At 38.5% G+C, this 27,860-nt stretch overlaps 2 protein-coding genes and 1 long non-coding RNA gene across 6 annotated transcripts; 1 reads left to right on the forward strand and 2 right to left on the reverse strand.

Annotated features, from left to right (window-relative positions):
• Positions 1-1,038: 1,038 nt before the first annotated feature.
• Positions 1,039-2,872, reverse strand: LOC149041237 (uncharacterized). The gene is made up of 3 exons (XR_016179093.1): positions 2,632-2,872; positions 2,181-2,307; positions 1,039-1,652 (listed from the first exon to the last, which is right to left on the reverse strand). It is a non-coding gene; the product is annotated as an uncharacterized LOC149041237 (long non-coding RNA).
• LOC113678171 (uncharacterized) lies at positions 2,861-18,332 on the forward strand. Of its 2 annotated transcripts, XM_027195039.2 has the most exons (14): positions 3,927-4,347; positions 4,611-4,906; positions 7,928-8,881; positions 9,047-9,149; positions 9,480-9,653; positions 9,790-10,146; positions 10,632-10,928; positions 11,862-11,980; positions 13,432-13,615; positions 13,849-14,087; positions 14,260-14,379; positions 14,507-14,952; positions 15,416-16,949; positions 17,473-18,332. In XM_027195039.2, the coding sequence occupies exons 1-14, from the start codon at positions 4,296-4,298 to the stop codon at positions 17,521-17,523; spliced, it is 4,926 nt and encodes a 1,641-aa protein (XP_027050840.2). In that variant the 5' UTR covers positions 3,927-4,295; the 3' UTR covers positions 17,524-18,332. The 2 variants fall into 2 exon arrangements, with proteins under 2 accessions (XP_089036256.1, XP_027050840.2); XM_089180130.1 differs by lacking the exons at positions 3,927-4,347; positions 4,611-4,906 and adding an exon at positions 2,861-2,934.
• Positions 17,958-27,613, reverse strand: LOC113678173 (uncharacterized). 3 transcript variants are annotated; one of them, XM_089180132.1, is made up of 6 exons: positions 27,527-27,613; positions 26,554-26,616; positions 26,443-26,475; positions 21,703-21,899; positions 20,901-21,368; positions 17,958-19,444 (listed from the first exon to the last, which is right to left on the reverse strand). In XM_089180132.1, the coding sequence occupies exons 4-6, from the start codon at positions 21,890-21,892 to the stop codon at positions 18,504-18,506; spliced, it is 1,599 nt and encodes a 532-aa protein (XP_089036258.1). In that variant the 5' UTR covers positions 21,893-21,899; positions 26,443-26,475; positions 26,554-26,616; positions 27,527-27,613; the 3' UTR covers positions 17,958-18,503. The 3 variants fall into 3 exon arrangements, with proteins under 3 accessions (XP_089036258.1, XP_089036257.1, XP_027050842.2); XM_089180131.1 differs by lacking the exon at positions 27,527-27,613 and adding an exon at positions 26,920-26,951 and having other exon boundaries at positions 26,443-26,616; XM_027195041.2 differs by lacking the exons at positions 26,443-26,475; positions 26,554-26,616; positions 27,527-27,613 and adding an exon at positions 23,475-23,700.
• Positions 27,614-27,860: the final 247 nt, after the last annotated feature.

Genomic DNA, 27,860 nt, shown 5'->3' on the forward strand with positions numbered 1-27,860 from the left:
GCGGTTAACGAGCTTACTAAAGTTAATTACTGCTAGGTCTGTACGTTAATTTCCACGCCAGAAAGGTAGCGAAAAAAAAGGCCACAAAGGAAAAATGTATGAGTTAAAGCCAAAAAGGAAACATGGTTATTAGACTGAAACTAAAGAAAAATTTGAAAGTACTTTCCACACAATGGACAGAAACAACAAGGCGCCAGGAAAGGGTTGGATGAAAACGTTGTAGACGGGGAACTATGAAATGTTATTTTCAGGTTTATTAAATCATAAGATTAAAATGAATTTAAAACGATAAAACACAGAGGTAAATGATCAAACGAAAACGAAAGCAGAGAAAAACCTAAGGAAGTTTCTGCTCGGGTCACGTATCAGTTTTCGCACGTGACAAGTTTTTTTGTTTTTTTAAGTTGGTAAGAATGATTTATAACGTCATCGGCAGGCGCACGTTCGTTCCCGCTTACAATAAGAGCAAGTGACTTCCTGTTCTTAATCCACGGAAGTCGTATGACTTATAAAAGACTTATAAAACCTCAGGCAAGCCTTAGTCTGATGTTTTTTTCAACCGTGTCCATGGGTAATTTTCCCTCCTTTATAGGTATTACGTAATGTAAAGTTTGTACATGGCTTTCCATCTGCCGCCTTGACTACATTACATCGGGCCGTGGGACTGAATTGCGTGTTGGCGTGGGGCTGCCGTTTAGCAAATAGGGCAAGGGTTACATTCTTAACTCATTACTAATGGTCGTGACTTGAAGTATCTCAAGAGTTTGATTTTAGCGTTTAACAGAAGACCAGACAATAAAGTTTGTCCTATGATGACGAGTCGAATATGTTAGAATCTAGTGATGACATAATTTTGGATTATTTAAACCACCCCTTTGTGCGAGTAAACGTCGGTTTACTCCAAGGCGAATCTTGTGTCATTGCTGTGGTATTTACATGTCTTTGAGCAGAAGCCGACCGACTGACTATTGTTCGTCACGGTACCGTAAAGAAAGGGGGCTCTTGGGCTCAACTCAGCTATAAAAGAACAAAATTATGAAAGGGAGTATACTGATTTCAGTGTCTTTACCTCAGCAGGTCGATCGGAGCAAGAGGGAGTTCTTTATTCATTTATATCTATATAGTACTATGCCCTTCATATAACTTGTCTGAAATATACAGCAACACTTAATTCCATCGTTGTTTTCGGACAACCTGCAGTTTAATCCTTAGTAGTCTACAAAAGTAGCACGAAAGGTGCCAAATGTCTTCCCCGAAAAATGTAGCTCGTTTAGCTTGGATGCCATAAGCGGATTAGCGAACTAAATGCGGAGTGCGAGCATAAGATTTGTTCGTGATTCACGAAATAATCCGGAGTTGGTTACCGTCCGCCTTTCATTCACTCACGATTATGTTTAGTGCAATAGTTTGCTCTTCATCTATTAGCGCACAACAAACGAAGTCAAGCGAAAGCATTACGTCAACAAGTGGCCGGAAATCAACTAGTTATCTTTCTTTCGTGGCCGAACTGAAGCGCCACGTACACTAGACACGGTGTCTCTCTAGTTTTTCTCACTAGTTGTCTTGACCCCCGATGAGCCCCGTTTGCTCTGCCATGGTCAGATCTCATTTGATTAGTTCCTCATGACAAGCCAATGGATATTCGCTTAGCTCTGGTTGTAAGAAACAAAGAATCTGTCAGCAAACAAGGGTAAACAAGAAAAAAGATCCGCCTTGCATGTTATTTCCCGATAAATGTCATTAGTGCCCCATATAAACAAACCGGAGGAAGCTAGTTGAAATGGTCATGTTCGACGCAAACTACTTCCGTATGCGTAAAAAAAGACCTCTCCGTAGCTATGTAACCCTTGGTATGGACCAGTGCTTGGTTAGAGAGAAGTTTCGTCCCCTCCATTACATAAAAGTCTGTAAAGTATCACTGCTTTACGGAATTACATCCTCTGTGGTTTTCAACAGATCACTCATACTTGGCAACTTTAGAGGCTGCAATGCGCCGTCGAGAAGTTTTTTCACTAACTACTCTACTCAGAAGGTTGATAAACAAAAAAAACTGTGTAGGGGTCTAAGGAAATACGATAAAATAGAGAACTTGACAACAGAAGTTTATGATCAACAATTTAATGGCTCCGATGTTTTTGCAGTGAACAATCAAGTAATAACGTAGATTTGTAACTATTTACCTTTCTTATCACAACCTTGGGGCCAGTATGTTAGTCAGCCATTGCTTTGACGTTGCTATGCGCTGCTAAGAGTACAAGATACTAATTGTTCGTTTCTCTGGCACTGGTATGTTTGGGTTATGAATATCTAAACAAAGAAAAAAATAAAGTAATCTATTTTTTCCGAAAAAATGGAAATATTTTTAACGAAATTGAAATAAATCAGTAATTCTGATTTCGGACGCTACGCGTCGTTGACTTGCATGAATGAGGTCTCATCGGCGATCACGAATGTTGCAATTAACACCATAACAATGCTACATGATCTCTCTTCCTTTTCTTTCCTTAATTTGAAACAGACAAAAGAGCAGGCATAGCTCACATTCTAGAAGAGAAAGGATGTTAGAGAGTTAAAGTAAAAACTAAGAGTTTTTATGATAAGCTTAAGCAAAATCCTGCAACGAAAACTTACAGGCTTTTACAACTCCTGCAGACTTCTAAATTCGGTGGCGGTATCAATGATTAGTCAAAAGGAATGATATGATAGACCTTTGCGTCAGCTAACATGCTTTCTTTTCAAATGAAATCCCTTGTGAGTTACGAGGGAATAAAAACCTTCAACTCGAGCATGACGTCTTGACGTCACTTAATTGCCTCCAAGAAGTTGTTTTCTTTGTGATACGTCCAAAAACGACGTTTCCCAGCGTGCGATTGATAAGAATACAGACACATCTTTCTTGTAGCCTTTTTAACGAACCACGCGTCTTTGTTAACGGTAAGTGACGTTCTCAAGCTGATATCTGATGTTATCTATTGAGCAAAAGAGCTTAGAACTGAGTAATTCCAGCTAAAGTGATTACATCTCAGCGAGACAAACAAATGCTTTGGCAAATGCTTAGGATGCTGTGCTATCTCGCTATCTTACATTAGTAACCTTGCCTTGCCATATGGTCCTCCTTACGCAGGACATAACTCAATAGTTAATATAAATTGCACAAATTCATTCTGGCACTTTTGCATTTCTTGTTCATCCCTAATGACAGCGCTTATCGGTTCAGAAGTCGTTAGAAGAGCGCATCAAGAATTCGGAAAGAATAAAAGTGTGTTCCAAACCGCACCAAACAGTCCCTGCTAAACTTTACAATTTCTTGTTATGAATAGGTAACGAAGAAAAAAACACTTTGATACTAATTGGCATTTGAGAACCCCGTGAAGTTGAGGTTACGAATTTAGGTTTTTTAGTCAGACGTGTAGGGCTACTTATCGTCGATATATGGCCGTTCCGCTCAATAAATCAGTATTGACTTTGCGGCCTTAACAATGGTAAAACTTCATTCTCACGTCCTTGACAGAAAATTAAAATATGAAAGAAAACTGCTTCTCGCTCTAAGCCAAGCGTCCTCGAGTCTTTACGGTGCGTGTTGCAAAAAGATCAAGATATCACAGGCGAAGAGGAAGGCTGCCTCACGCGGGCTTAAATTGCACGCAGTCATCGTTTCTTGTGTCGTGTGCAAAGCTTTGTTTAATGTTATAACTCTTTGAAAGGATTTGGAAGCATCACTTTATTTGCTTTTTTTCCCATACGCTTGAGCCGTTGTAACTACAGTGTCGTCATGTTGAATAATAGTTCAACCCGCGCTGTTTAATTAGTAACCGAAGTCTGTTGTGTTTGTGTCCAATGAGATGAAAGACAAATAATCAAGTTAATACAAACTTGATAACTCTTTGACAGTTGTATTGTTAATTCTCCGTTGCCATGCGCACTAAAATCAATCATCAGGTAGATAACAAAGTGGCTGTCCGATGAGCAGAAATTAATGATGCTGAAAATGTATGTATGCAGGCCACTAACTCTGTAACACATTATCAGGAAAGTCAGAAAAGAGACTTTATATATAGCATACGAGCTTAAGAGTGCTCCTCAGATATTGTCACATTCTCGAGACAATTGTCCTCAGAGGTTGAGGCGCCGAGGATATCCGGTAACACAACAGTGGGGCGAACTGTCCGTCGTGTGTACATTCCGCAGGAGACTCAAATGTACAACTTGTTGTGTGGCTCCTATTTCAATTGCGACCTTGCGGAGGACAGCAATGTTTGTTTCACAGCAATGATTTTTCATGCTTGGCGAATGAGATGAATGTTGACGATTTTATCAAAGGTCTTTCTGAGCAACACCAACTGGCAGGTAGTGTTCGCTAGTCTTGGCAGATCAGGGATATTTTGATGTTTTAGAACCCGTCGATACGTATCCCTTCAGATTCCTCGCACTCGTTTGCTTTGTTGAATCCCGCGCACCACTGCAATCCATTCATTTCGGATGGAGTCTTTTTTTTTTTTTTTTTTTAATTTTTCCAATATATGTTAGGACTATAAATGTAGGGTCTGATATAATTATTCTTTTCAGCTTAGTAAATCAATTATAATTTTAGTGGGCCTTTTCTTTTATAGTGATTAAATTTGCTCTACCTGGAGTACACGAGTTCCTAGAGGACATTTTAGCGGCGGAAAATCTGAGCGAAAAAGGAGAAAATTTGCGGCTTGAATTTGTGAGTATTCTTAAAAACCTCGGATCTGCCCCTCAATCTGATGAAATAAATACTGTGACAAGTAACGACAAGGAATCACCTCAACAACATTCGCAACTTTTACGGTCAGACGACGACCTTGTTTTCAACAAAGGTTACTCGCACGACAACACAGAGCAAGCGCATTGGCCCGAAGAAACAGCTGAACCAGACGAAAAGGTATTTATTTATTCTTTTCAACGTGTTTGTTAACTGCGGGATAATGATCGCAGTGAATATTGCCTTGTATTTAAGCGCGTGCGAGTAAGTAGTAGGCAGTATGCGTTAAATTGTCCACTACGGTTAAATGGTTAATCGGTCGCGGGCGTGTGGAACGATGTGAATGATGATCAGATCTTTTTCTATTATTCTTTTTCTTATTTCTGTCCGCTACAATGGTTGAATCTTTTCTCTCCTCGGCATTTGCTCAGCCATGTGTCAGTGCGTAGTGGTTTTATACTGACATTTCGAATCTCTTTGACGATATCAAGAGCATCCGCAACTGTGTGATAAGACAATTATCCGTTTCGTGCATTTATTGCTTTCTTGAGAAGGAAAATAATTAATTCATTGGACGGTAAACCACAAGCTTTGGTTGATAATACTCTTGGAAGGAAGTGGGAAAGGCCTAAGACTTAAGTAGTCGTTAACTACCTGGTGTTCTTTGTCTTTCATACTCGAACGATCGCGTACGTTTCATCGTGTAATAGTGGGTGGAAGTATACTAATTAGTGAAGTAGTATTCGCAGGAAGCAGTGACATTTATTACATACTCTTGCACTTCCCTGCAAAAATATGTCCCCATTATTAATCGAATAGTTAAAATAAATGAACGTTGTCGTACATCCCAAGTAAAAGTTTGTGCATTCGGGCTATCAAGAAACTTGGATAAGTGCGCATGTAGAAGCTACTTCATCCAAACTAGAATTCATTGAAGCAGTTTTAACTTTGGTTCTTAGCTTCTTTGTCGCTGTTACTATTTTCCGCCTAACTGCTTGTGTGGTTAGCATAATTGCCTGACCTTTTCACTACAATTGGTTTTAGTTGCTGATAAAAGGTCTCGGTAATCCTTTATTATGGTGTTATTTTCCCACCGTAAAGGAACTCTGGGAATTTTTTAGCGGGTAGGTCAAAAGGACTGTGAAGCATTTATAAGTGCGCTTGACGCCAAGATGGAGACCAATTCTAGAACATTTGTTTTTCCGCTTTACCGCTATCTTTTGTCCATGCTGGTTGCCTCAAAAATTAAATTTGAGATTAGAGATAATTGATTTCAAATCACTCATTAGCGATAATCGCGATGTTTCATCTTTCATTGTTGGCTTGTTTTCGTTTTTGATGGTTTTTTTAAATTTTTTAAAATTATTATTATAATTATCGTAAATTTTTTGGGATTTTTGAATCTTTAAAAACTGGGGGAAATGTTTAAATTGCTATTCCGTCAAGTATGTCCACCGGATTGTCACAGAATTTTTTAAGTAGACTAATTCGAGGGGATGATTAAGCATTTCAACGGTGCTCATGATGAAAGTAATAAACTCTTTCAATTTCTTTTCAAGTTTGATTATAATTAAAGCGCTTTTCTTCTGGTGTGACTGGACTCAAAAATTTTCACTCTATGCAAAAATGTGTCTGAAAAAAGACGATTCAGCGAATTACCGTATTCAACTGGTGATGGCTCTTTTTTTTTTTAAGTAATTGTCAAGAAGTATCGTACCATTCATTTTTAAAACGGTCTTATTCAAGACCTTTCTTCCCTCCATTCTTTGTTGGATTTTATTTAAAGAATTTAAACAGTTAAAGTATTTGAGCTGTTCACGAAATGGAAAGCATGTTACAAACTAGCAAGATTTCCATGTGCATCATCCAAAAAAATTTGTTTCTTTTACATATATTGTTTCTTCATTGGGGAGTTAAGGGAATGTTGACTTCAAGCTTATCTTAAACTTTACTCCAGTTGTTGTTGTTTTTTTTTTTAACGGGCTGAGGTCAACATTGAGTTACATCTTATTGAAAGAGTCTAATCTGCAACATGAATCTTTAACAGTGGTACATACATGTAGGGTGTTGCAGTATAGATAATAATGTTATTTTTTCAGCCAGGTTGACAAGTATGAAAGTTGGAGGGGTGACATGGTGGTTGCGACGTTTGATGCATTTTTAACATAACATGCATCCCTGTAAAATAATTGATTTCACACATGTTGTAAAGAATCCAAGTTGGGTTTCATGCAATCTTTCATAGATTTGGATAGAACTAAGAGAAGCGATGTCACACTATATACTCAATCCTTAGAATAGTCCTTTGTTGCATTTAAACAACAATCCACAATCAACATCATACCTGATCTTAATGTGTCATGCAGCAGCATGTTTGACCTCTTACCTCTACAATCAGTTAACAGTTTTAAATTGCTACATCTAACATTTCACATCTACTGCCCTAAAGGTTAACACTTAGTTTGCTGTTTGTCCAGCATGTGAGTTCAGATTACATTTACATTATCATCCCAATGCATTTCTTGAGGAGGGAAAAATTAATTAAAAAAGCAGACCACACATTTTTTGATTGAATTAAGTTCTCATCTTTTGACCATCCTGGTTTCTTTTACAAGAGTAACCTGAATTCAGTGTTATTCCTTGATTATATCATGCACAAAATATGCAGAACTTGTTTACAGTGAACTGATTTTAGACCTGATAACGTCATGTCATAAGTATTGCATAGCTGGGAGAAGTAAAAGAAGCACTGAAGTTGTTTTGAACAATTTTTGGAAGTTCAGGTTTTAGGTGAGGGAAATATTAATTACTAGACCAAGAAAAGTTGACAGGTTTACATTTAGTTCTTCCCATACATAGGTGACAATTTACACAGAAATTTTGGTTGATACTTTGCCAAAAACATTTTAGAATACTAAATGATAAGTATTTCAGAGCCAAAATATTATGATTGTGATAAAGAAGTTCATGAAGTGCTGCTTGACTACAATGCAATCTAAACCTGAATTATTGTACTATTTCCTGAAATGTGTTGTTTCCTGTCCTAACAAAGTTTTTCATAATTTTGCATCTTAGCATTAGATACTTCTCAGAGTTTCTAATATCTTGCCAGTCCTGCCAAAAGAAATACAACATTGAAAAATTTGGGCTTTGTGAGTGACAAATGTAACAATTTTTTAATAAAGTTCTCATTACCTGCAGGAAAGTGAAGAAATACTGCCATGTCACAAAAGGACAGATAGCACTGAGGAAAGAGGAATCTTTCTATGTAGTACTTCATTGCCTCAGTCAGATGCAACATCACATAAAGATACTCTCAAAGTACCCATGCTGGATTCAGTGGATGCTTGGTCTCGAGACACAATAATCTCAGAAACAAGCAGTGCAGAAGTTGAAGTGCTTGATGGCTGGGAAAGTGATGTGAATGGTCATGAAGAAGGTTACTTCACAGGAGATAATGTCTTCGTGGACTACTCTGTTCAGACACTTGACCTTCAACCAAATGAATTTGGAGAACTTCATAGTGGTGTGATGTACATTAGAGAACATCCAGGATGGCACAAAAGATGGTTTTCCATCAATGACCAATGCTTAACATGTTTTCGACATAGGTCTGAGACGAAGATGTTGTTTCAGATTCCCCTTAAGGGAGCAAAAATTATTCCAACAGATAGAAAGAAAAGCAGAATGTTCCCCATTACTCTATCAGTTCCAAGAATTCATGAGACAATCACTTTTGCAACAACAGAAGATCATTCAAGACAGGAGTGGGTATATGTGATAAACTATGTCCTTTCAAGACTTTTAGAGGATGATAGCAGTCCAGACTCACCAGAGAATCAACCAGCTATTTCATATGATACTTACCTTAAGTTGACCAAGTCTGAAAAAGACCCCAACAAAAGTAACCCTTGTGCTGAAGAACTTGAAAAGCAGAATCAGACCCGGAGAAGGAAGGTCTCTGTTTGCCTTGAGGGAACCAGAATTTCGGAACCTTGCAGGAGTGGGAGTGATAATAATGATAATGTTGTTACGGGGTCTCTTTCTCCATGGAAAATGTCTGGTGTTGAAGAAGATGAAGAAGAAATGCATGTTATGAATAATGATCTCTCACCAGGATTGGATGATGTCGAGTCATTTAGGGAACTGCAAGAGGTAACGGATAGAGAATAGCACTATTGATTTAATTAATTCTATTTTCTCTGCCAAAAAAGGAATTGGCTTACATTTGAATATCTTGCCAGTCAATAATTTCTAGGTAAAATATGTGACTTGCAATGTTTCTCTCTCATTCACTGAAAAACTTTTTTTAAATCAAAGATTTTACCAGACATTATACAAGGGTGTGAGGTTTCTCCTGAAGGAAGAAAAAAGAAAAAGAGCATTTTCAAGACTTACTCTTCTAATAATGTCAACAAAGTTGGTAAGTTCAAGGTCATTCACTTTACCTTTGCAGATTTTGATGAAAATATGGTTTTATGCTCCCTAGCGAGGAGGCTCCTCTTGAAAAGAAAAAAACAGCAAACATACTTGAATAAATAGCTAAACTAACCAATAAATGAATAGATCAATCAATCAATTATTGTAAATATAAGATGTTGAAAATACACTCAGTCTATTCCAAAAATGTAATAAAATCATAAGATCATAGTGCCGGATCTTTCGCATGTCTTTATTATCACAGGGCAGTGACAAATTAATTTTTGTTTGCAAATAAAAAGTCATTAATTGTCAAAAATGACTTCTGCTATAGATCACCAAGATGGAAGTTTTTTATCAGTCAGCAGTTGTGAAGGGAAGTCATTGTCAGTCTCAGACCTTCAAAGTCCAGGCTCAAAAGTGAAAAGGCATGGCTCCTTGGCTGATTCATTGTCTTCTAAAGCTTCGCGTGTCAAGTCAAGGATAACAGGCTCTTTCTTTAAGAAAGGTGAGTACCAGAGTATTCAATGATTACTCTTCGAATACGCACTGTATATCGAGGTGGTTTGAATTCTTACTCATGCCAGAGTGTGAGTGCATAAAATTATTCCATTTCGTTATTTTTTAATTGTTGTTGCCTGCAGGTCGTAAAGATGACATTAAAACTCCACGTGAGTTGACTTCCTCTCAAAGCACCACATTTTCGGGATATCTACTTCGAAAGAAAGGAATGAATTGGAAAAATCGATGGTGTGTTGTCAAAGAGCTTTCTCTATTTTGTTACAAAGACTTCGGAATAGGAACTGCTGAGCTCCAGGTTCCTCTGCGTGGTGCATCAGTAAAACCAGTGATAGAAGGCACTGAACCTGATGACAAGCAGCACGTATTTGTGTTGATGGGTGAAAAAGAAGAATTGCTTTTCGCCGCAGAAAATGACGCTGAACAAGAGGAATGGATAATGGTTCTAAATGACGAAATAAAATCGATTGAGAATTTTCCAAGTGAGTGACTTTCGAGCGCCTTTAAACTGCTGAATTCTTAGTTTTTGTTACAAGATGGCATCCCTTAAAAACTATAGTTACGCTGAACCATACGTTAAAAATAATGATAATAAAGCAGCTATGAATGTCTTTGTTTTGATAAACTAATTTTACTCACTGTTTAAGTCTTTTATCTTCTAATTTTGCCTTCCGTTTCGTTTTTCTACCGGAAAAACAACACAAAATACACAGATTGTGTGTTTTCGCGCTTCTCTTTCGGCGGGAAAATCACCTATGGGCAAAGTACATCCGGGGTATCGTACTAGGATAGCTTTCTCCTCTGCCTTTAATTGTTTTTGTGAGTGTGTGCGTGTTTTGCTATGTTTTTGTTTTTTTTTTCTCACTTGAAACACATTATATCAGTATGCCCGTCCGACGCGATAATATCTCCGTGGGAAAGTTCGCTCTTTACAATAAAAATTACACTTTCCTTCCTTGTCATGCAGGTCCCGTTTCAGATTCACCCGAGAAAACCCCAGGCATGTCTCCCAGATCTCTCTCCAACAGGTCTATACCAGGAAGCTCTTCACTTCCAGAGAGTAAGGAATTAGTCAAAGAGAGCAAGGATTCTTCTCCCGTTAGCACCAAGAAGACGTCTCTATTTAGTTCAATTGGACACAAACTCACTAAGTCGAAACCCAAAGCTGTTCCCGTTGGTGAATTAGCCGTTCCTGCATCAGATGTTACAACAGTTGGTAGTGTAGAAGGCGGCTTCATTTTCTTACAACATGGAAATGATTCAGGTGAGTTTAGTAGACCACATTGATCGATTGATCAAAGTAAGGGAACAGCCTTTCTGCACAGGTGCCACAGAAAAGCCGATTTTATCCCCTAGTGAGAACTCTTATGAAACTGAATATTTTCCTTAAGCACTGAGATCTCAAAAAAAATTATCCTTGAAAAACAATAGGGAGGCGGCAGAAGGTCGATGAAATTGAGGTCATACAAGGCTTCGGGTGAATTTAGAGTAGATGGTTTAATCTTGCATAAGGACATCTTAAATGTGCTTATTTCGAGTTTGTTTGCACCGAGCACTAAAATTTTTGTTGATATTTTAGTCTTTGTATCACAACGTTTTCACCTTTTATTAAAAATTTTGTTTTAATTTAAAGTGTTGGCGAAGTCACAACTTTTTCGGTTCATCTTTCCTCAGTATGCTTGTGGACTGCCATTATACCGTCTTTCCCTTATTTTTGGCTTCGGTGTCTTCCCAAAATGTGTACACGAACATTTACATAACAATTTAGATAAATTGCTGATACTGTTTTGTGACTGATTTTTCTTTTGGTTCCTTCTCCTAAAGTGGCTAAAACTTTAATCGAAGAAAATCGAGTATTTTTAAAAACATTGACATAAACGAGAAGAAAGTTTGGCCGCTCAACCGATCCAAAATATCATAAATTTTTGTGCGAATTGATGATGCGTTAAAACCAAACTCCCTAGCACTTAGCGACAACACTCGCCCAATATATTCAACATCGTGTCCAACGTCATTTACACTTCTACGTGCTGCCAGGAGTTTAAAATTGTGGGCGTAAACTATTAACTACTCCCTCATTGTCAGGACAATATTTTGTGAAATTTATTTCCATGCTAAACGTGTAAGGATTTTTACTGACATCCTGTCGACTACAAGTATTCAGGCCTTGCATTGTACTGGAATCTTATTATTCCAGGTTCTTCAACTGTGGAGCGGAGATCCAATAAAAGCTGTACACTCGAAGTAACCACTTCTCATACCATGGAAGGCTTTCTTAATCAACGCGTTGAAGATGATACGTGGCTTAAATGTTGGGTATGTTAGTCTTATTTGTACAGTTGGTGACATTTAAGCATCTGCATATTTAACCAAAGTATAAGTAGCCGAGACGGAGGGTATTGAATCATCACAAGCTTTGCATCTAAGCTATAATTGAAAACTGAAAATTTTTCATCATTACCTGTAACACTTTCGCAAACTGACTAAATCTTTGCAGTTACCATAATTTTCTTTAATACATTGTTAGTGGCATAAAACGCTTCTTTTTTTCCACATCTTATTATCGAGTTGATTTTTTTTTTGTGGAGACGCTGGTAGCCGCATTTATCTAACATCGAGGTGTTGATTATGAGGGAGCATTTGAAAGCTAATTTACCATTGTTAAGTGTTGAAGCTTGCATGAAGTAGTCTTGGACCTTTGACAAATAAGGTTACAAGCAGCGAATTTCTTTGTTTGTTTTGTAGTTTAATTCTGCGACCCAACATCGACGAGATAACACAAGTTATGTGTTAACACAAGTTTTATTGACGTGACAACCAGCTGTTATTGTTATGCAATTTTGTTAACATCAAAACAACAATGACTCATTAACGGTTGCACTAGCTCCGTGCAATACTAAAACTCATAGTATTGGTCCTGTTTAATTTCGCCGCTGTGTGACGGGCGGGTTTTATGGGTAGCCGTTGAACTTGTTTATCATATTGGCTTAGTAACTTTGACCGAATAGTTTATTATGCCTTATCGTACCATCTGGTAGACATTTTCTCATATGCGGCATGGGTAATATACTGTATATAGGAAAAAGTTCTTTTGCCTGCCCTTCCTCTATCCCACCTTTTCCTCCGATCTTCCTTTTTGGTGCTATATTCGACCTTACTAGCTAAAATAATCCAGCTCAGATCAATTAAGATGCCTCAATCATAACCAAGGGCAATCGATCGACTTTGAATTTGATGAAAACTGATGTATGAAACTTCTTTCTTTCAAAGAAGAAAGATACATTTTAATGTAAAGTTTGAGCCAAGTTTTCACCCGTGTTTAAGGTGCAGCCAATAGAACGTTTAGGAAAAAAAGGCAAGGCAAGTGATATTTCAGTTTCAGACCGCCTGCTGCAATATATGAAGCTTAACGACATTTTAAGAATGTTACCTTTGATGATGGCCTCATCAATTTATCACGATTGAAAGCAGTCATTTGAAATCTATGCGATTTAAGAAGCCTTTATTTTTAGTATTGATATGATTACATATGATCTGATCGATAATCGCCCAAATATGTTGTTATATTGTAATATTATCGATGAGTCGATATTAACCTTGCCATCGATACTTATCGAGTTCAGTCTCGCCTTCTCCCCGTCCTGAGAACCGCTTTGCCAGTAAACGAGAAGAGCGAACTGACGTGAGCCGGATTCATCACTTAAACGATCTCTTTGATTAACATTTCTATTCATTTGTTTCTTTTTAAATTTGTTTGTCTTTTTAAGGTAAAACTTGAGAATCATACTCTACATATACACGATGATAAAGACAGCGAGGACTCAGTTGTGGTGAAATTAAAGCTCAGCAACTGTGTGGTGAAAGATAGGGGCGATCAACAACGACCGTTTGTCATGGAGATACGTCGAGCTCTTGGGAGAACACACTTTTTGCAAGCCCAAAGCGAATCAGGTGTGGATGAAGAAATCGCACGAACGAGATTGCCACTAACTGCTTTTATGTTTTTAGTGCCCATTTATATGCAGATTTGATAAGGGTCGCAAGTAATTTAATTCAGGATGTAAACAAAAGAACAACAATGAGGGAGAAGACAATGATTTTAAGACGTTAAGTAGAACTGTATGTTAGCATCGAAGTTTCTTAATCGATACACTAACGTAAATTTTCTTACCCTTTTCAAACAGAGTACAATGAGTGGAAGAAGGTAATAAGTGGGTCCATCGTTAACTCACCCAAGAATCCCCGAAGACCAGTGTTAACTTGGAGCTCAACGGACGAAGACAGAACACACCGAGGCCTACTGGGTAAAACCCAGGGTGATTCAATCGATAGAGATGACGTGTTTCAGAAGACAGAAGAGGCGCCCACATCACCAACTGGTCATCCTGTGAGACCAAACACTCCGCTTAATCCATCACCTCGGGTTAGTGGCTTGAAGTATCAGAGGTCGACAAAAGGTGTTAATTCAGTTGTAATGTGGGGAATCAAAATTTAACCTCGATGAGCTTTGCGATTATTGAACCTCGGGTAAATCAGGAAAAGCCTCTTATTTTTCGAAGTCCCTTATTCTGAGCAAGATGTTTTTTGTCTTTCAGCCGTCTACAGCTGGTGACGTGTCTAACTCAGAGAGTGATGAGAGCGAATCTGCTGCTAGAAATGAACCGCTGCAACCTGAGCCAGTTGAAAGATGGCGATCCTTTTCCGAAGGAGAGCAGGTACTCTATGTGCTGAAACCTTGAAAAGCTGTAATCGCGAGTCTAATGTCAGTCTACTGCAAAATAAATTTATGGGAAGTAATAAACATAGCTTAGCACTAAAATGCGTTGGTTCTCTTCAATACAGGAGGAAGAGAGAAAGACCAGAAGTAAACTTCACCGCTCAATCTCTAACGCCATACCAGCCATCGCCCATTTTCCTGGCAAGCGAAAACGTCGCAGTCGCACGGTACCAAATGTGCAAGTGTCTCAGGAACTTATTGCGAACGTGAAACACTCTTCCTGTCTTTTTATGAGGAGTGGTAAAGGGCTGTGGACAAAGCGATGGTGTGTGTTACAGAAGGATAAACTGCATCTGTTCAGACGACCTGATGAAATGGTGCCAACGAGATCGATCCCCCTGAGACAATGCGAAGTACGGTGCGGCAGCAAAAAAACTAAGAAGTTTAGTTTTGAACTGAATGTTCCTTCAGAAAAAGAAGATTTATGTTTTGCCGCTGATTCGGAGAAGGAGATGTTAAGTTGGATGAGGTTGCTGAGGGTAGTAGCAGAAGAAGCAGACGCCATTGAAAGGTTTGTACCTAAATGAAATACTCACATATGGACGACCCTTAATGTAATTCAGAGCGAAGTGGAACTGAGTAACAAGGAATTTATACTGATTAGGCTGACTGGTAAAATTATTGGAAACGATGGAAAACTGGTGGTATGAACCATACTTTTTCAGAGATAGCGAGTGGGAAAGTTGGCAGAAATCAGCAAGCTCCCCGTCCAAGCAAAATTTCTTCCTTTTTTGTTCACAAATTAACGGCATAAATTATTTGGAAGTTCTGTTAGGGTTAAAATGGTCTCCTTTCCAAAACTAAAAAGCATTTTAAATAACCAGCAAGAGAATGGTAATGTCAATAGAAAATATTTCCTCCTTGATCGGACGAACACCATTCTCAAATTTGTCTTTTCTAAGCACCTTAGGGCCTTCAACTAAGAGACAACTGCGACTGAAATGACTAAGTCAAATTACGATCTACTCTTTCAGCTCTAAACGTGAACGCAGCGATGTAGTGAATGTTGAAACAGAACATAAATCCAGAGATGTTGGCCAAACTTCCTCATTCTGTGCGACAGATCAGTCCCCAGCCGACATTTATCAGAAAAATGACGAGATTCAAGAGACCAGCTCTAACTCTCCGGTAGGGTCGCAGAAAATCGAAGAAACATTATCAACAAACAGTCCTAGTGAAGGTTTGCCAAAGCCAAGTACTTTCGCTTGTAGACCCACATCACTTGATGGCGTATTGAAACTTCTCCAAGATCAGCAGTTGATGCAACAGATAGGGCAACAGAGATTTGACAAAGTTAAGAAGGCCCAAAGAGCATGGCAGAGGTCAGCGGCCGCGGCTTTGAAAGAGCGTCGTTCTGCTTCTATTACCCCGGATGGAGTGATGTCTGAGCCCACAAGTGGAGAAGCAGCGATCGACGAAACAAAGCGTAGAACTCTGTCTTTGTCGAGGACACAAGGGGCGAATACAGAAATTAGTCCATCTTCCCCGAAGCTAGGCGCTAATAAGATTATAGAGCAGTTTGAGAAACTTGCAGAGGAAGAAAGACTCAAAACTCTGAAAAAGGAAACGCTATTAAAGAAGCGCCGAAACTCACTTACGCTTGAGAAAGATGTGTTGAAAAAGAAAATAAATAAGACACAAGAAAAGAAAAACACTGTGAAGAAGTTTCTGGGGAAAGATGAGGCAGCGAGCACTGAGGATAGACATCGCGTTGAGGAGAGACTTGAACAAGTGAATCGGGAATTGAAGACAATTGAAAAAGACTTGCTTGATAACAAGAAGATCGAAGCGCAAGCATTGGATACAATTAACGTCATGAAAACGAAAACAGTGAGGAAGCACTCTTTCGCCAAAAGCTCGAGTAACAGAATTCAAGTAGAACAAAAACGCAATGAATTTAAAAACTCTCCTTCCGAGTCCACGTCTTCTCAGGGGTCGGCGGAGGATAAGTCAGACAGAGAGGTCCCAAGGACACAGGAAACGTTGGAAGCCGTGCGAAGGCAAAGCACGGCTGTATCCTTAGCTGTGCTAGAGAAAGAACTCAGAAAAATCTCACCCGTCGGCGGTCGAAAGATAGGTGGAGGTGAACCTTTCAGGCATGGTAGAGTTTCTTGGTCCTCTGAGGGTTCACAGGAAGACTCGGGTTTGAAAGATTCACCCATCTTTGCAAAGAAACAATTTTTGGAAAAGAAAATCTCAGTAAGCTCAGAAGGCGCACCAGGCGATCAATCGTTTTCGAGACCTAACTTAGCTGATAGTGCTGAGTTAAGGAGGAAGCGCTTCTCCGCTTCAGGTTCTAAGGTAGCATTTCACAACCTTTCCGTGGAGATACCCACTGAAGACGAAAAGGACGTGGAAGACGGGAAAACAGTCACAGATAGGCATAGAATGTCTACTGCGTCGGAGCCGGGTGCGTCTGAAATTACACTGCGAAAGCTATCAGTCAACTCGGAGAAAGGCTTGGAGGACCACCGTGCCAGCTTGTTGAATGCTCTATCGCAGATAAAGGTATGTATTATTTTTTTTAACTTTGAAAAGTTTAGCTTAGGGCACCGTTCTCTTCAACCCCATCAATAAATCCGCCCTTGTGAACTTCCTGCGATATAGCCACCTATAGTTTCAGGGGTGTTGCTCGGGCATCTTGAACACACGCTGACATCAGAAGCCAAAAATGGCTTGAACTTAAAACCCAGAAGATTTTCTTAAGAATCTTTATTAAAGAGGTGAAGAGGTGAACAACTAGCGTTGACCTACCATGAATTTCGCACCATATTGGCGGTGTATGAGAAGCCTAAGATTTGACATCATCAGTAGATTTGACATCATCAGTATGTACGGACGAAAGGAACAAAGCAAAAAACTTGGGCACAACTAAATGGACTCACAGAAAACGGCAACCCCATCTTTGCAAAATTTTTCATCCTTAAATCCTTTTCATTTACATCAATTACTTTGTTGAGGAATTTATTAAGGAGTTAACGCAATTTTGACGGTCACAAGCTTCAACTTTATTGTTTTTCCTTTTTTTAAGGACTTTGAAGAATTTGCCGCTGTTTCCGTAGGAGATAAGTGGAACAAATGAGACAACGAGCATTGGCCTGCACAGTACCACCCGACACTCCAGGCAAATTTATAGTATAACTAACAGAAAATATGGTGAGATGTCAGAATGTTTTAAATATCCAAGTATCCCACCTGTCAAATTTACCTAATGGGCGCTCATCGTGCACAACAATAGCACTTTGGTGTTTTGTTTTCAGTCTCTTTGATTATTTCATGGTTGTTATATATGATCAGCATTCGTTATGAATCCACACTATGCATATCATGCTTAATGAAAGCTTTTGCGTGTGCGCGGAATATTCTGCATGTATGCCAAAAAAAAAGTATGTACAAATTTGACAATAGGTAATGCTTGCTCGAAGGTAAACTGAAAAAAAATCTCACTTATTGCTTAACCCGAGTATACCTTAAGGCTCGAATTTCTTAAGTCATTTTGCTATTATTTATCCCCAGTTTAATTAAATTCACGGCTCAATGCTTTATTGTAATTTCTAAACAAAGCGTACATGTGGATGATGCATGAGAGTAAGTATAAAGTCAAAAGTCGTCAATATAAAGTTACAATGCTACCTGATTACTGGCTGGATGGATTTATATGATATATTTATTGAAACACACGTGATTCTCCTTAATTTCCCAGCGTTAGAAATAAAACGTACTTAGCGCGCTCAAACGGCACTCTGCTGTAGGTACAATATTATTTCCTTTGATTAAGTGAAATTTGAAAATTGGGTCAATGACTATTTTGTAAAGAATGAACTATATAATAAAATTTGAAATTTTATGTATTAGATAAGAGATCTATGAAATAAAGGAAAATTTAAACTACTGACTTAAACTTGGTTCACGATTTGCCCCCTTAACTCAGTTTACTTTTATGCCATAAATTCTCTTTTCAAAGAGACTAGTTGCGGTCATACTGGTGTGTATTCTGTTTGAGTCGCGCGAATGATTGTATATGGAGTGGTATCCATCAAAGTGAACAAGGAACAAATTATTTTAGGAAAAATACAATCCTGTCAGACTAAACCCTGCAAAGTAGCACATCGTCAACCACACAATTCCAATAGCAAGCGTCTTCATCAAAGAGTTGTAATCCTTGGGTATAAGAAACGAACTGATATCAACGGTTAGATGAAACAATTGATATGACAAGAAAAGGTAAAGAACAGACGCAAAAGCAAAATTCAGGAGTGGGTATCCAGGGAAAAATGAGATCTGAAACTTAGCGTTACCCTGGAGATAAATATGCAGTTGAGAGATGTACGTTTCTAGTGTAACTTTCCCTAGCCACGTAAACATGTAAAAATAGTACTTTCGAAAAACCGGCAACACATTCCGTAAGAAAATGTATGATAGCAGAGGGACAAAGGAAAAATATGGGTGGAGTTTGTTATACTCATACTTTTCTAGTGCAAAGATGTACCGCACCCAGAGAGCAAAGGCTGTGAGGCAAACGGATGCAATTCCGCACCGTATGGCAATTCGTTTGGCAGACGACTTTTCGTCCAAATATCTCATAAGTCGCTCAAAGTTGGGATGAAAGTAAGCACAGAGCATGCCCAGGAGAGTGGCATAGTGGTCGAGCCCCGCCCTGAACATCCATTCGTGAAGAGAATTCTCATAGCTAAGAATAAAGCTCAAAGGTTTAAAAACAACATTTCCGACACCTGGTACGTCAAACATTAAAAAGACAAGAAGGAAATATATCATAAATTTTACGGTCATCTTCTTTGGGTCTTCATTCCAAGTATTCAGAAGTTTCATGAAGCAGTAGACAGATAGGAACCAAAACGTGTGCATTGGACAGATGTAATATAACATGTATTCATTGCGTACCACCAAACATGTTATTACCACCAAGAAATTAAGTCGAAAAAGCATCTTGAGCACTCGGTAAAGGCTGAAGTCTCTCCTAACCCAGAAAAACGAGAAATTACCTAAAGGGAAAGAGATACATAATGTATTTACAAAAAGAAAAGTGAAAAGGAGATTAACCATGAAATATTAACTACAGGTATTGACAATTTTTTTTGCGTTAATTTAAATCTGGAATCTTACGAGCAGACGGTTTTATTTTAAATTTCCGTTTTACCACATCAGTCTCCAAATGAGAAATTTCATTCCAAATCTAACATACCAAAAAGAAAAGAAAATCTACGGATATCGAAATCATTCAGTAAAAATTACTGGAAAGTCAGGAGGCTGACATCGTGATCAAAACAAAGACGAAAGCTGTAGGCCATTAGTTTTATTCAATATCAGTCTAACGTGCCGCAATGTTCCTTACATATCGCTGTATGATTCAGCCCTGAATTATGCCTTTATTGTGCTGAAGCACTCCATGAGATCGTTACTTCCCACAATACTCGAGCTCTTCAAAAATTGTTAGTTTACTCCTTAAAGTTTTCATTCATTACGTTTGCTTTCAGACCGATCGCAAACTTGTCTCGTTTGTCAATACTCGCCTCCCAGCATACAATTTCTACAAAGTTCACTCTCAACACAGGCGGCGCAAGCTCACTTCTCGAGAGAAAGCAAACGATTAATTCATGAAAGCGTCACGCGTTGTGTGACATGGTGTTAAGCTACAAGAGCAACCGTTGAGAATTTCAACACCTTGTATGGAATAGTATGGGGAACGAAATTTGCATTTTACAATGATAAATATTTCTAAGTACGAACATTTTACACGTAAAATCAATAGAACTTACTCACATCTTGTGTATCTGTTGCACTTTCTGGTGATATCTACCGCTTGTTTTGCCATCACTGTTATTCCTGTTTTAAGACGACTTATAACAAGAACAGTGATGGCAAAACAAGCTTAAACGGCAGAAATCGCCAGAAACCACCGCGGACACACAAGATATGAATAAATTTTATTGATTTTACGTGTAAAATGTTCATATTTCGAAATATTCTTCTGTGTAAATAGACCATATATCGTTCCTAATACTATTCCTTATAACGTTCAAATTCTCAACGGCTTCTCTCCTAACACCGAGTCACACAACGCGTGACACTTTCATGAATTAACCGTTTAGTTTTCCTCAAGACGTGACCTTGGGCTGCCTGTGCTCTTACACTTTGCCGAGTGGTTTTTTTATCTTACCTCAACCCTTCAAGTTCTAATAGGGAACTGAAAAACTCCTACGTTTTTGAGACTCAACGCCAGCTGTGGTTGAGAGTTCTTTCTATCGGAAATTCCTAATTTTTTCCTCCTTCTTCTCCTTCGCTCTCATTTCAGCTGATCGTTTGATCTCACAGAAAGCACGCTAGGAGTAATTCAACTCTTTTTTCGGTTGAATAGTTTTTTTGTCTGCCTTTTGTGTCTCAAGAACGTATGTACTTAAGATTCGTAATGTAGCTGACTGAAAAAAGTCACCAACTTACCAAAACCAGTCATCCAAACGTAAGCAGCAATAAACACCCTGATGGCATTGTAAGTCTCTGCAGCCTTGAAGTAGTGATACCACACAAACATGACTTGCATCCAGCCTTTCCACTCCTCGGTCTGTTCTCGGTTTAAAATCTTGTCTGTAGTCTCCTTCCTCGTCATTCCAACGCTTACTGCAAAAAGTAGGAGGACTAGAAACCAAAATAAGTCTCGTGAGTACGTGCGTTCAGTGACGGGGAAATAGTGTTCATCATCGCACAAATAATAGAAGAACATAATAAACCCAAATACAGCCACAGTGTAGAGAAAATGATCCACTGACGGTCTGGAACTACCAGGTGCTTGTGATGCAGACTTTGCTCCGACATCATTCTCCTGCACAATAGCGTGATGTTCCTTACTCTGGACAGCTTGTTGCGGTACGTCACCATTTTCTGCCCATCCAAGCTGACAGTTTTCATTATCTTATGGAGGAAATCATAAGAAAAAAGATAGTGAGATCTTTGAGAAAGAAACTATAGGAAACGCTTCTCAGAAGGGTCTTCATACTTGATATCCTTTTGTAGATTTAATTAGATGCAGATGAAGTTAATTATGGTTAGTCAAAACTGTGTGTGAACGGAGACATTCAGCAAAAAATCAGTGGTGTGGGACCTATCAGCTCAACTTAATGATTTTGGGCCATTTTTAAAATCCCTTACTTTTATTATAAAGTCACAAAAGGCGAGGGAAGTGAAATTATCTCACAGAGGAAAGAACTCAAGGCAAGCAGGCAGGCAGACAGACAGACAGACTTACCAGAAGCTATCAGGCGAAACGTATGAATGGCTGGCACTTTGAAAAAGAACAGAAGCTTCCTAAAAACTGCCAGCGATATAACTGATAACCAAAATAGGTAAAGTGCTTTCTGATGAATAGACAGTGAGCCTTTTGATGGGAGGCGTCCTTGTCCTTCTGTAAGATTCGTGGCGTTCTCTACATTCATCATTGATTATCTGAGAGAGAAAAAAAAATATTTGCAAAATCCGCGAGTCTTTCAGAAAGTGAACTCTCAGAAGCCGTAGAAAGCGTTTCTCATTCTGCGTTATTACTTTTTTTCATGGAGATGGAACCAATACTCGAAGACCACATGTTTTATAAGAATAGTGAAGGAAGTGAAGGAAATAACCATACATACGTACGTTGGTACTTAAAACGCGAAAGTTGTTCATGAGGAAAGGTTTAAATGTCTATTGTTTTTATGTGCTATTGTTTCTCACAAACCGACAGAACTCTCTAGGAGTCTTTCCAAATAAATTAGCCAAATCACGAGACAAGATATCACGGCCTCAAAATGAACCAAAGCATTAAAAGTTTGAACGATGGGGAACAACAAATGAATGCCCCTGACTTTTGTCTATAACTATGATCAATGGGAAATACAATTTCGACAAGAGAGATTGGCATTTTTAGTGAACAGCGGGTGAAATATTATTCATGGCCGAATACACCGCATTTCCTCTTGTCAAACTTCAGTAGAGCCAGTAATCATTAATACACAAACTTAAATAGTAAAAGTAATGTCCTAATATCAACAATAACAGTAATATTAATAAAAATAGTAAAAAAAAAAGTTGGTTAGGTTTCACTTTTAATAAGTGGTGAGTGAGTTTTCCTATCTAAAATAGTAGCATTTACCTCTCTTTTGGATCTAAAGTCACTGCCACACTAATCATAACACATGGTCGAAGTTGTCTAAGACAAACCACAAAGTACCTAAAATCAACGGCTCTATAAACTGCTATCTAATACACAACGTATCATTTTGAATGCAGATGACAACCGCTGACTAAACTCCTTTTAAACTCGGAAAGTTGTTTCGTCGTGGGTAAATTTTGTTCTTCCTTTAGTTGTTTTTGTTAGCCGTAAGATAACTTTGACTTGCCGTGAATTTTTCGTTTTACCGTGACAGTTGTAAAGTTGTAAAAGCATGCATCAGTGAATCAAAGCATTTACGAAAGTGGAAATTCTCGACTTATTTATGGGAAAAAAAATGTTTCCAGACATTTCGGAGAGTTGAGTCCCATACGACAGCGACTTTACTCCTTGAGGGTAACAGAAAAAATCAAAGAGATTATTTGGTGTATTCTCAAAAGATAATTTACATTCCTGTGGCAAATATTAGGCCACAATGACCTGAGACTTTGGTTACTGCTGCTTATATTGAATAAACCAATGCGGAATAAATTTCTTGTTTGTTTCTGTTCGAGAAAACTAAAATTTTCTTAAGCACAACCACTAACTTTTTATGCAAGAAGAATGGTAAGTGAAAGAGAATATCTTATTCGTTAGTTTTTATCATCAATCAGACAGAAAATTTGCTCGAGCTTGCTCGTAAGAGGCCGTTGATTTAACTCAAGTGGAGCATAACATGTCGTTGTAGGCACATTTTAACCCTCGTATTGCCGTATGTTGGTTTGTCCTGTTCCAACAATTTTAATTCCACGAGTTTGTTTCAGGAAAAAGAAATGCGATATGGAGTTATAGTCGAATACGAGATCGTCAAGACTATAGAATAAGGATCAACTTACTGCATTGCTGTGTCACACATTGGAATATCCATTTGCCAAATCGAATAATTCTTTGATTATTTACAGGAAAATGTCGACTTTTGAACAACCTTCATCCAGTGGATTTGACTTAAATTCGACTGGCGAATAAATTGTGCTCGGCACTCGCCTAACATGACAGTGCAATATTAATTCAGTCCGCGTTGAACTAATTATTCGCCTGTGACAATTGGCACCATTCCTTCCCAGAATTCAGCATTTTCATGTCATGCTCAGTTTCACGCGTTGATTTCGGGATAAAGTGCAAAGGATTGCCTGCTCAGAATATCGTTCAAACCGGGCGCTCAAAATGTTGTTGAACTTCAAAAACGCACAAAGTGCAAGAAGTAAAAGAAAGCAATGAAGTAAGAGAAGACAACGGGCCGAAAGAATCGACAAAATGAAGTGGCTCATAAGGAACTCTAACACAGATTACACAACAGTCTATTGCCTTGTTTAAGGGTCTGGTAAGGGTCTCATAAGATAAAACCAGAATTCGCTCAAAACATCGATTGGTCAATTATTCTCACCACCCAAGTGGAAAACCTCCCAGTCGTTTATCATCTTAAACAAGACGTTTGATAGCAGTTTGCTAAGTACCGGTAATTTCAAAGCATCTCGAATGAGTCCCTCTAAGGGAATCACAAAGAGGGCAGTCAAGGAGAACACTCACCTCCTATTATTCCGCATTTGTCTTTCAAGTCAATCCGTTTTATGGAACTTTTACCATAAGTGACATTTCCCAGAGAAAGGGAAGTTGTCTCCAGGATAATAGAGCGAGAACAGCACTTCGGTCGAGTGAAGTGGCAATGAATTCTCGCGATATAAAAAGCGACCTCAAATGCGGTAGTGTCATTTCTCGCCAATTGAAAAACTGCAGGTAAACCCCTGTGCGAAGCCTATGCAAATATTTGAGTAAGTAGCGCTTTGACGAATACGTTAGAAGAAGAGAAAATGAAGAAAGTAAAGAAACAAGGAGGCGTGAAACACAGACTCTGGTTCTTATGGGCTTCGTTCACGAGCCTGTATCGGGATTGAGTTCTTGTATAAAGAGACCATCGACTTTGCTATACCATGTTCAAGGCTAGAAGAATCGGAACTGCAGAGTTCTGCTGATGTTTTTCGCACCTATAATATCGGCAACTAAGGTATTGTTTGAAAATAGTAGTTAATCACGGCTAGAGGTCATAGTTGTTACGCTTCACTTCGTCTGACAAAGGACTGAATAGGTTTAATCAACTGAGTCGATAATGCAAATTGGTCTTCGAGCGTTAGCCCTTTGTTGCCCTTGGCTCTCATAATGGGCTAAAATTCGAAACGTAAGCATTAGAAACTCTTTACAGTAGCCGATTTACACTATCAACTCATGAATATGAAAGCGATCTTCCCAGTAATGAACACTTCTTAAGCAGAAGTGAAAAGAAGGCCTTCTTTTCACTACTACTTAAGTAGTGTTCATTACTACGAAGATCGCTTTCATATTCACGTCTTTAACCACAGTTCAAATATATGACTTCCATATATTCACAACCGACTATCAACTCAGCTGATAAAACAAAATTATTTTGTAATATTCTACAAAGTATTACATTTCTTTAGAAACATACTCCCCGTGAAGTTCTATCAAAGGCAAACTATCCCTCGTCGTGTACCCGTAAAGACGAATCAGAAGAAAACTGCAGTCACGTTTCCTCTATATTTGGGGCTAATCGACACGCATCTTAATTCATAAACTACGTCTGACATGTATACATTCAACCATTTATGCTACCGTTTAGAAAATAAATGCGACTTTCAGGAAAGTAGTGGTTAAACAAGCAACGAGTTTTAATTTTCGCATGAACCTAACCTACCTTACCCTGCTAGGAGAACAAAACACAAAGAAAATAAATTATCATAATTCTAGCTTTACGAAATACGCGGGAAAAGACACCACACCCTTTATTCAAAATTATTGAACAACTTTTAATAGTGATTCTAAATCATCGCAGAAACATCTATTCAGTAAAAGTCAACCATCAAAAGCCAGAAAATTCAACTGAAAAAGGCCCTATGAATTTTAGTACCGTCATCTATCAAAATCAGATAAAAATACCCCCCCCCCCTCCCCCCATTGAGACCGTCATAAATGTTACCTAAACACCATTTGCCTGTTGCGCGAGTCCGTATTGTTTCCCTCCAAAGCTCAGCTCTTTCCGTAGCTGGGTCGAGGAAATATTGGTATCGCAAGGTCAACAAGGTCAGAAACCAACAATTTCAAATATCGGAAATCTTTTCGTTTCTTAAAAATAGTGTCTCATAGCCATATTCTGACCCCGTCTTTAACAACTCGGCGTTGTTCACTAATCAGTAAATTTTTTTTTACGGTCATTCGGACAGCCTAATACATACTCGTTTTAAGGTTAATGAGGCTGTCTGAATCAAAGTCGCATTTAATCAATTTGGAATGACACATACAGTATTCATTTCGGCACCTGGATGTTCCATGTCGCTCAAAGGCCTAGTGTACATCTACGTATTGTGTAAGGAAAAGATCAAAGAGAAAGCGTGTCACCCAGTAGAAGATTGAAGGATCAGTTGTCGGTTGTTTTCCATTAACTTTCACTGTTAATGGCCAACAACTGAGCCTCTAACTTTGTGTTTTGATGAGAAATTGGCTTCCCACTCCCGAGAAAATTACAGAAGTTACAATTTTGGGCAGGCGCTAAGACTCTCCCTCAGGATCTGCTCCGTGTAGTGATTAAGTCACTCTTTTGTTTCCCTCACATTGTGAAATAAAGAACGACATTTTACCCGGAGCGTAACCTTCGTTCATAAGTAACACGTTGTGAGTAAAACATGTCGGAAAAGCTAAAATCTATTATGACATAACTCTGTTTGAAAGTTCGGTTCTTCGGGTTTGTTAATGTACAGAACGGGAACAGAAAAGGCCACACATAAGTAATCTCACCTTTAATCCATAAAATTCCGTTGTTTATGAGTCCTACAATGAACAAGCGTAGAACATATTAGCCACATTGAGTTAATCTTGATATGCCTCTGTGTTTACCGTTGCTGGTACCTGTCTACGGCCGCTATGGTGACACACTGACTAAGGAAGAATGTTCGAATTCGGTTGTATCTTCTGAAGAAAAAATTCAAAACAGATAGATGATTACCATTCGTCATGCTTCATAGAGGACAGTAATCAGATTTGAAGTTATCACTAACAGTAATAGAGTACTTTTCATTGGGGAAATATGGAGTGCGACTGTTTAAGCGGTGGTTCCGCGCATTTCTTGTCCTTAGAGAAATTTGGAGCCCCACACGAAGCACAAAAACGATTTTCGATATGACCAATAGCCACATTAAAATAAAATCAAAAAGTGAATAGAAATACACGTACACCTTTAATGTACACATAAATGGAAAAAGACTCATAACCCACATGTACACAGGCTCTCACAGGTACTGCTGTATGGCATGAATCCGCGGAACTTAAGCCGGGAAGCGAAACAAGACGGTGGGGGTCTGGCACAATAACTGAGACACGTAATTAGAACACGTACCCACATTTAGGGTGCTTAAGTCTAGTTTTTTCAGGACATATCCCTTATTCTATGTCAACTGTAAACAGGATAAAACCTTTCGCTTGAGAGGCCCCCTTTCTCCAATTTATTCTTGAACTACTGGCCTCCCCAGATGATATTATGTCACTAGGTCTGGCCATTTTTAAATCCACTACACCTGTAGTTATTGTGAGTCCTTCCTTGCTTGGCCAACTTTTAGAAAGAAGTGCAACACAACTAATTTTATCTCATAAATTGGAACACCTAAGGCAATGCCACACAAATAGAAGCTAGAAGAGCAAGATTGCGACCAATAAACTCCAGGGTCCTAATGATGCGGTACCTTTAATTAAAAAAGCTTGACATGGAAATATAGACAATGCACTTCGAATCTTCTGATTAAGAAAAAAGATTATATTTTCGAATAAGTAAGAAAAATGTAACTACTTTCGAAAGGATTTGAAACAATGACCTTACAATCAGTACCTTTGACGCTCGTCCACTATTAGTTATTAGTAGAGTTGCGACAGCCGGGCCTTTAACTTGAGTAGATTCCTTCTAAAAAATTAAGCATCATCATTTCCATTACTACAAAATGCATAAAGATATGTTAATGATAAAAAAATGTAGAACGTGGAGGACAACTTATTAAATGCTGATTGGCTGAGACAGAGGGCATGCCCCTGGCTATGACCAAAATTTAGAAAACATTTTAAAAGGCTACTTTGCCTGAACGTGTTATAATTCCATTCATGGCGAATATTGTTTTAGTAGAGCTGGTTTAATTGCTTTGGCGTTGTTGTGCAAAAATTAAATTTCA

The sequence above is a fragment of the Pocillopora damicornis genome, chromosome 8 (genome assembly GCF_964200805.1).
Source record: "Pocillopora damicornis chromosome 8, jaPocDami1.2, whole genome shotgun sequence".
Lineage (NCBI taxonomy): Eukaryota > Metazoa > Cnidaria > Anthozoa > Scleractinia > Pocilloporidae > Pocillopora > Pocillopora damicornis.

Excerpts from the sequence above, each read along its gene's own strand:
- LOC113678173 (XM_089180132.1), bottom strand. The coding sequence starts at position 21,892 with ATGATGAATGTAGAGAACGCCACGAATCTTACAGAAGGACAAGGACGC. Across the intron at positions 21,369-21,702 it reads GTTTCGCCTGATAGCTTCTG|ATAATGAAAACTGTCAGCTT; the intron begins GTAAGTCTGTCT and ends TTCCTCCATAAG. Across the intron at positions 19,445-20,900 it reads CGTTTGGATGACTGGTTTTG|GTAATTTCTCGTTTTTCTGG; the intron begins GTAAGTTGGTGA and ends CTTTCCCTTTAG.
- LOC113678171 (XM_027195039.2), top strand. The coding sequence starts at position 4,296 with ATGAATGTTGACGATTTTATCAAAGGTCTTTCTGAGCAACACCAACTG. Across the intron at positions 10,929-11,861 it reads ACAACATGGAAATGATTCAG|GTTCTTCAACTGTGGAGCGG; the intron begins GTGAGTTTAGTA and ends TTATTATTCCAG. Across the intron at positions 13,616-13,848 it reads GCAAGCCCAAAGCGAATCAG|AGTACAATGAGTGGAAGAAG; the intron begins GTGTGGATGAAG and ends CTTTTCAAACAG.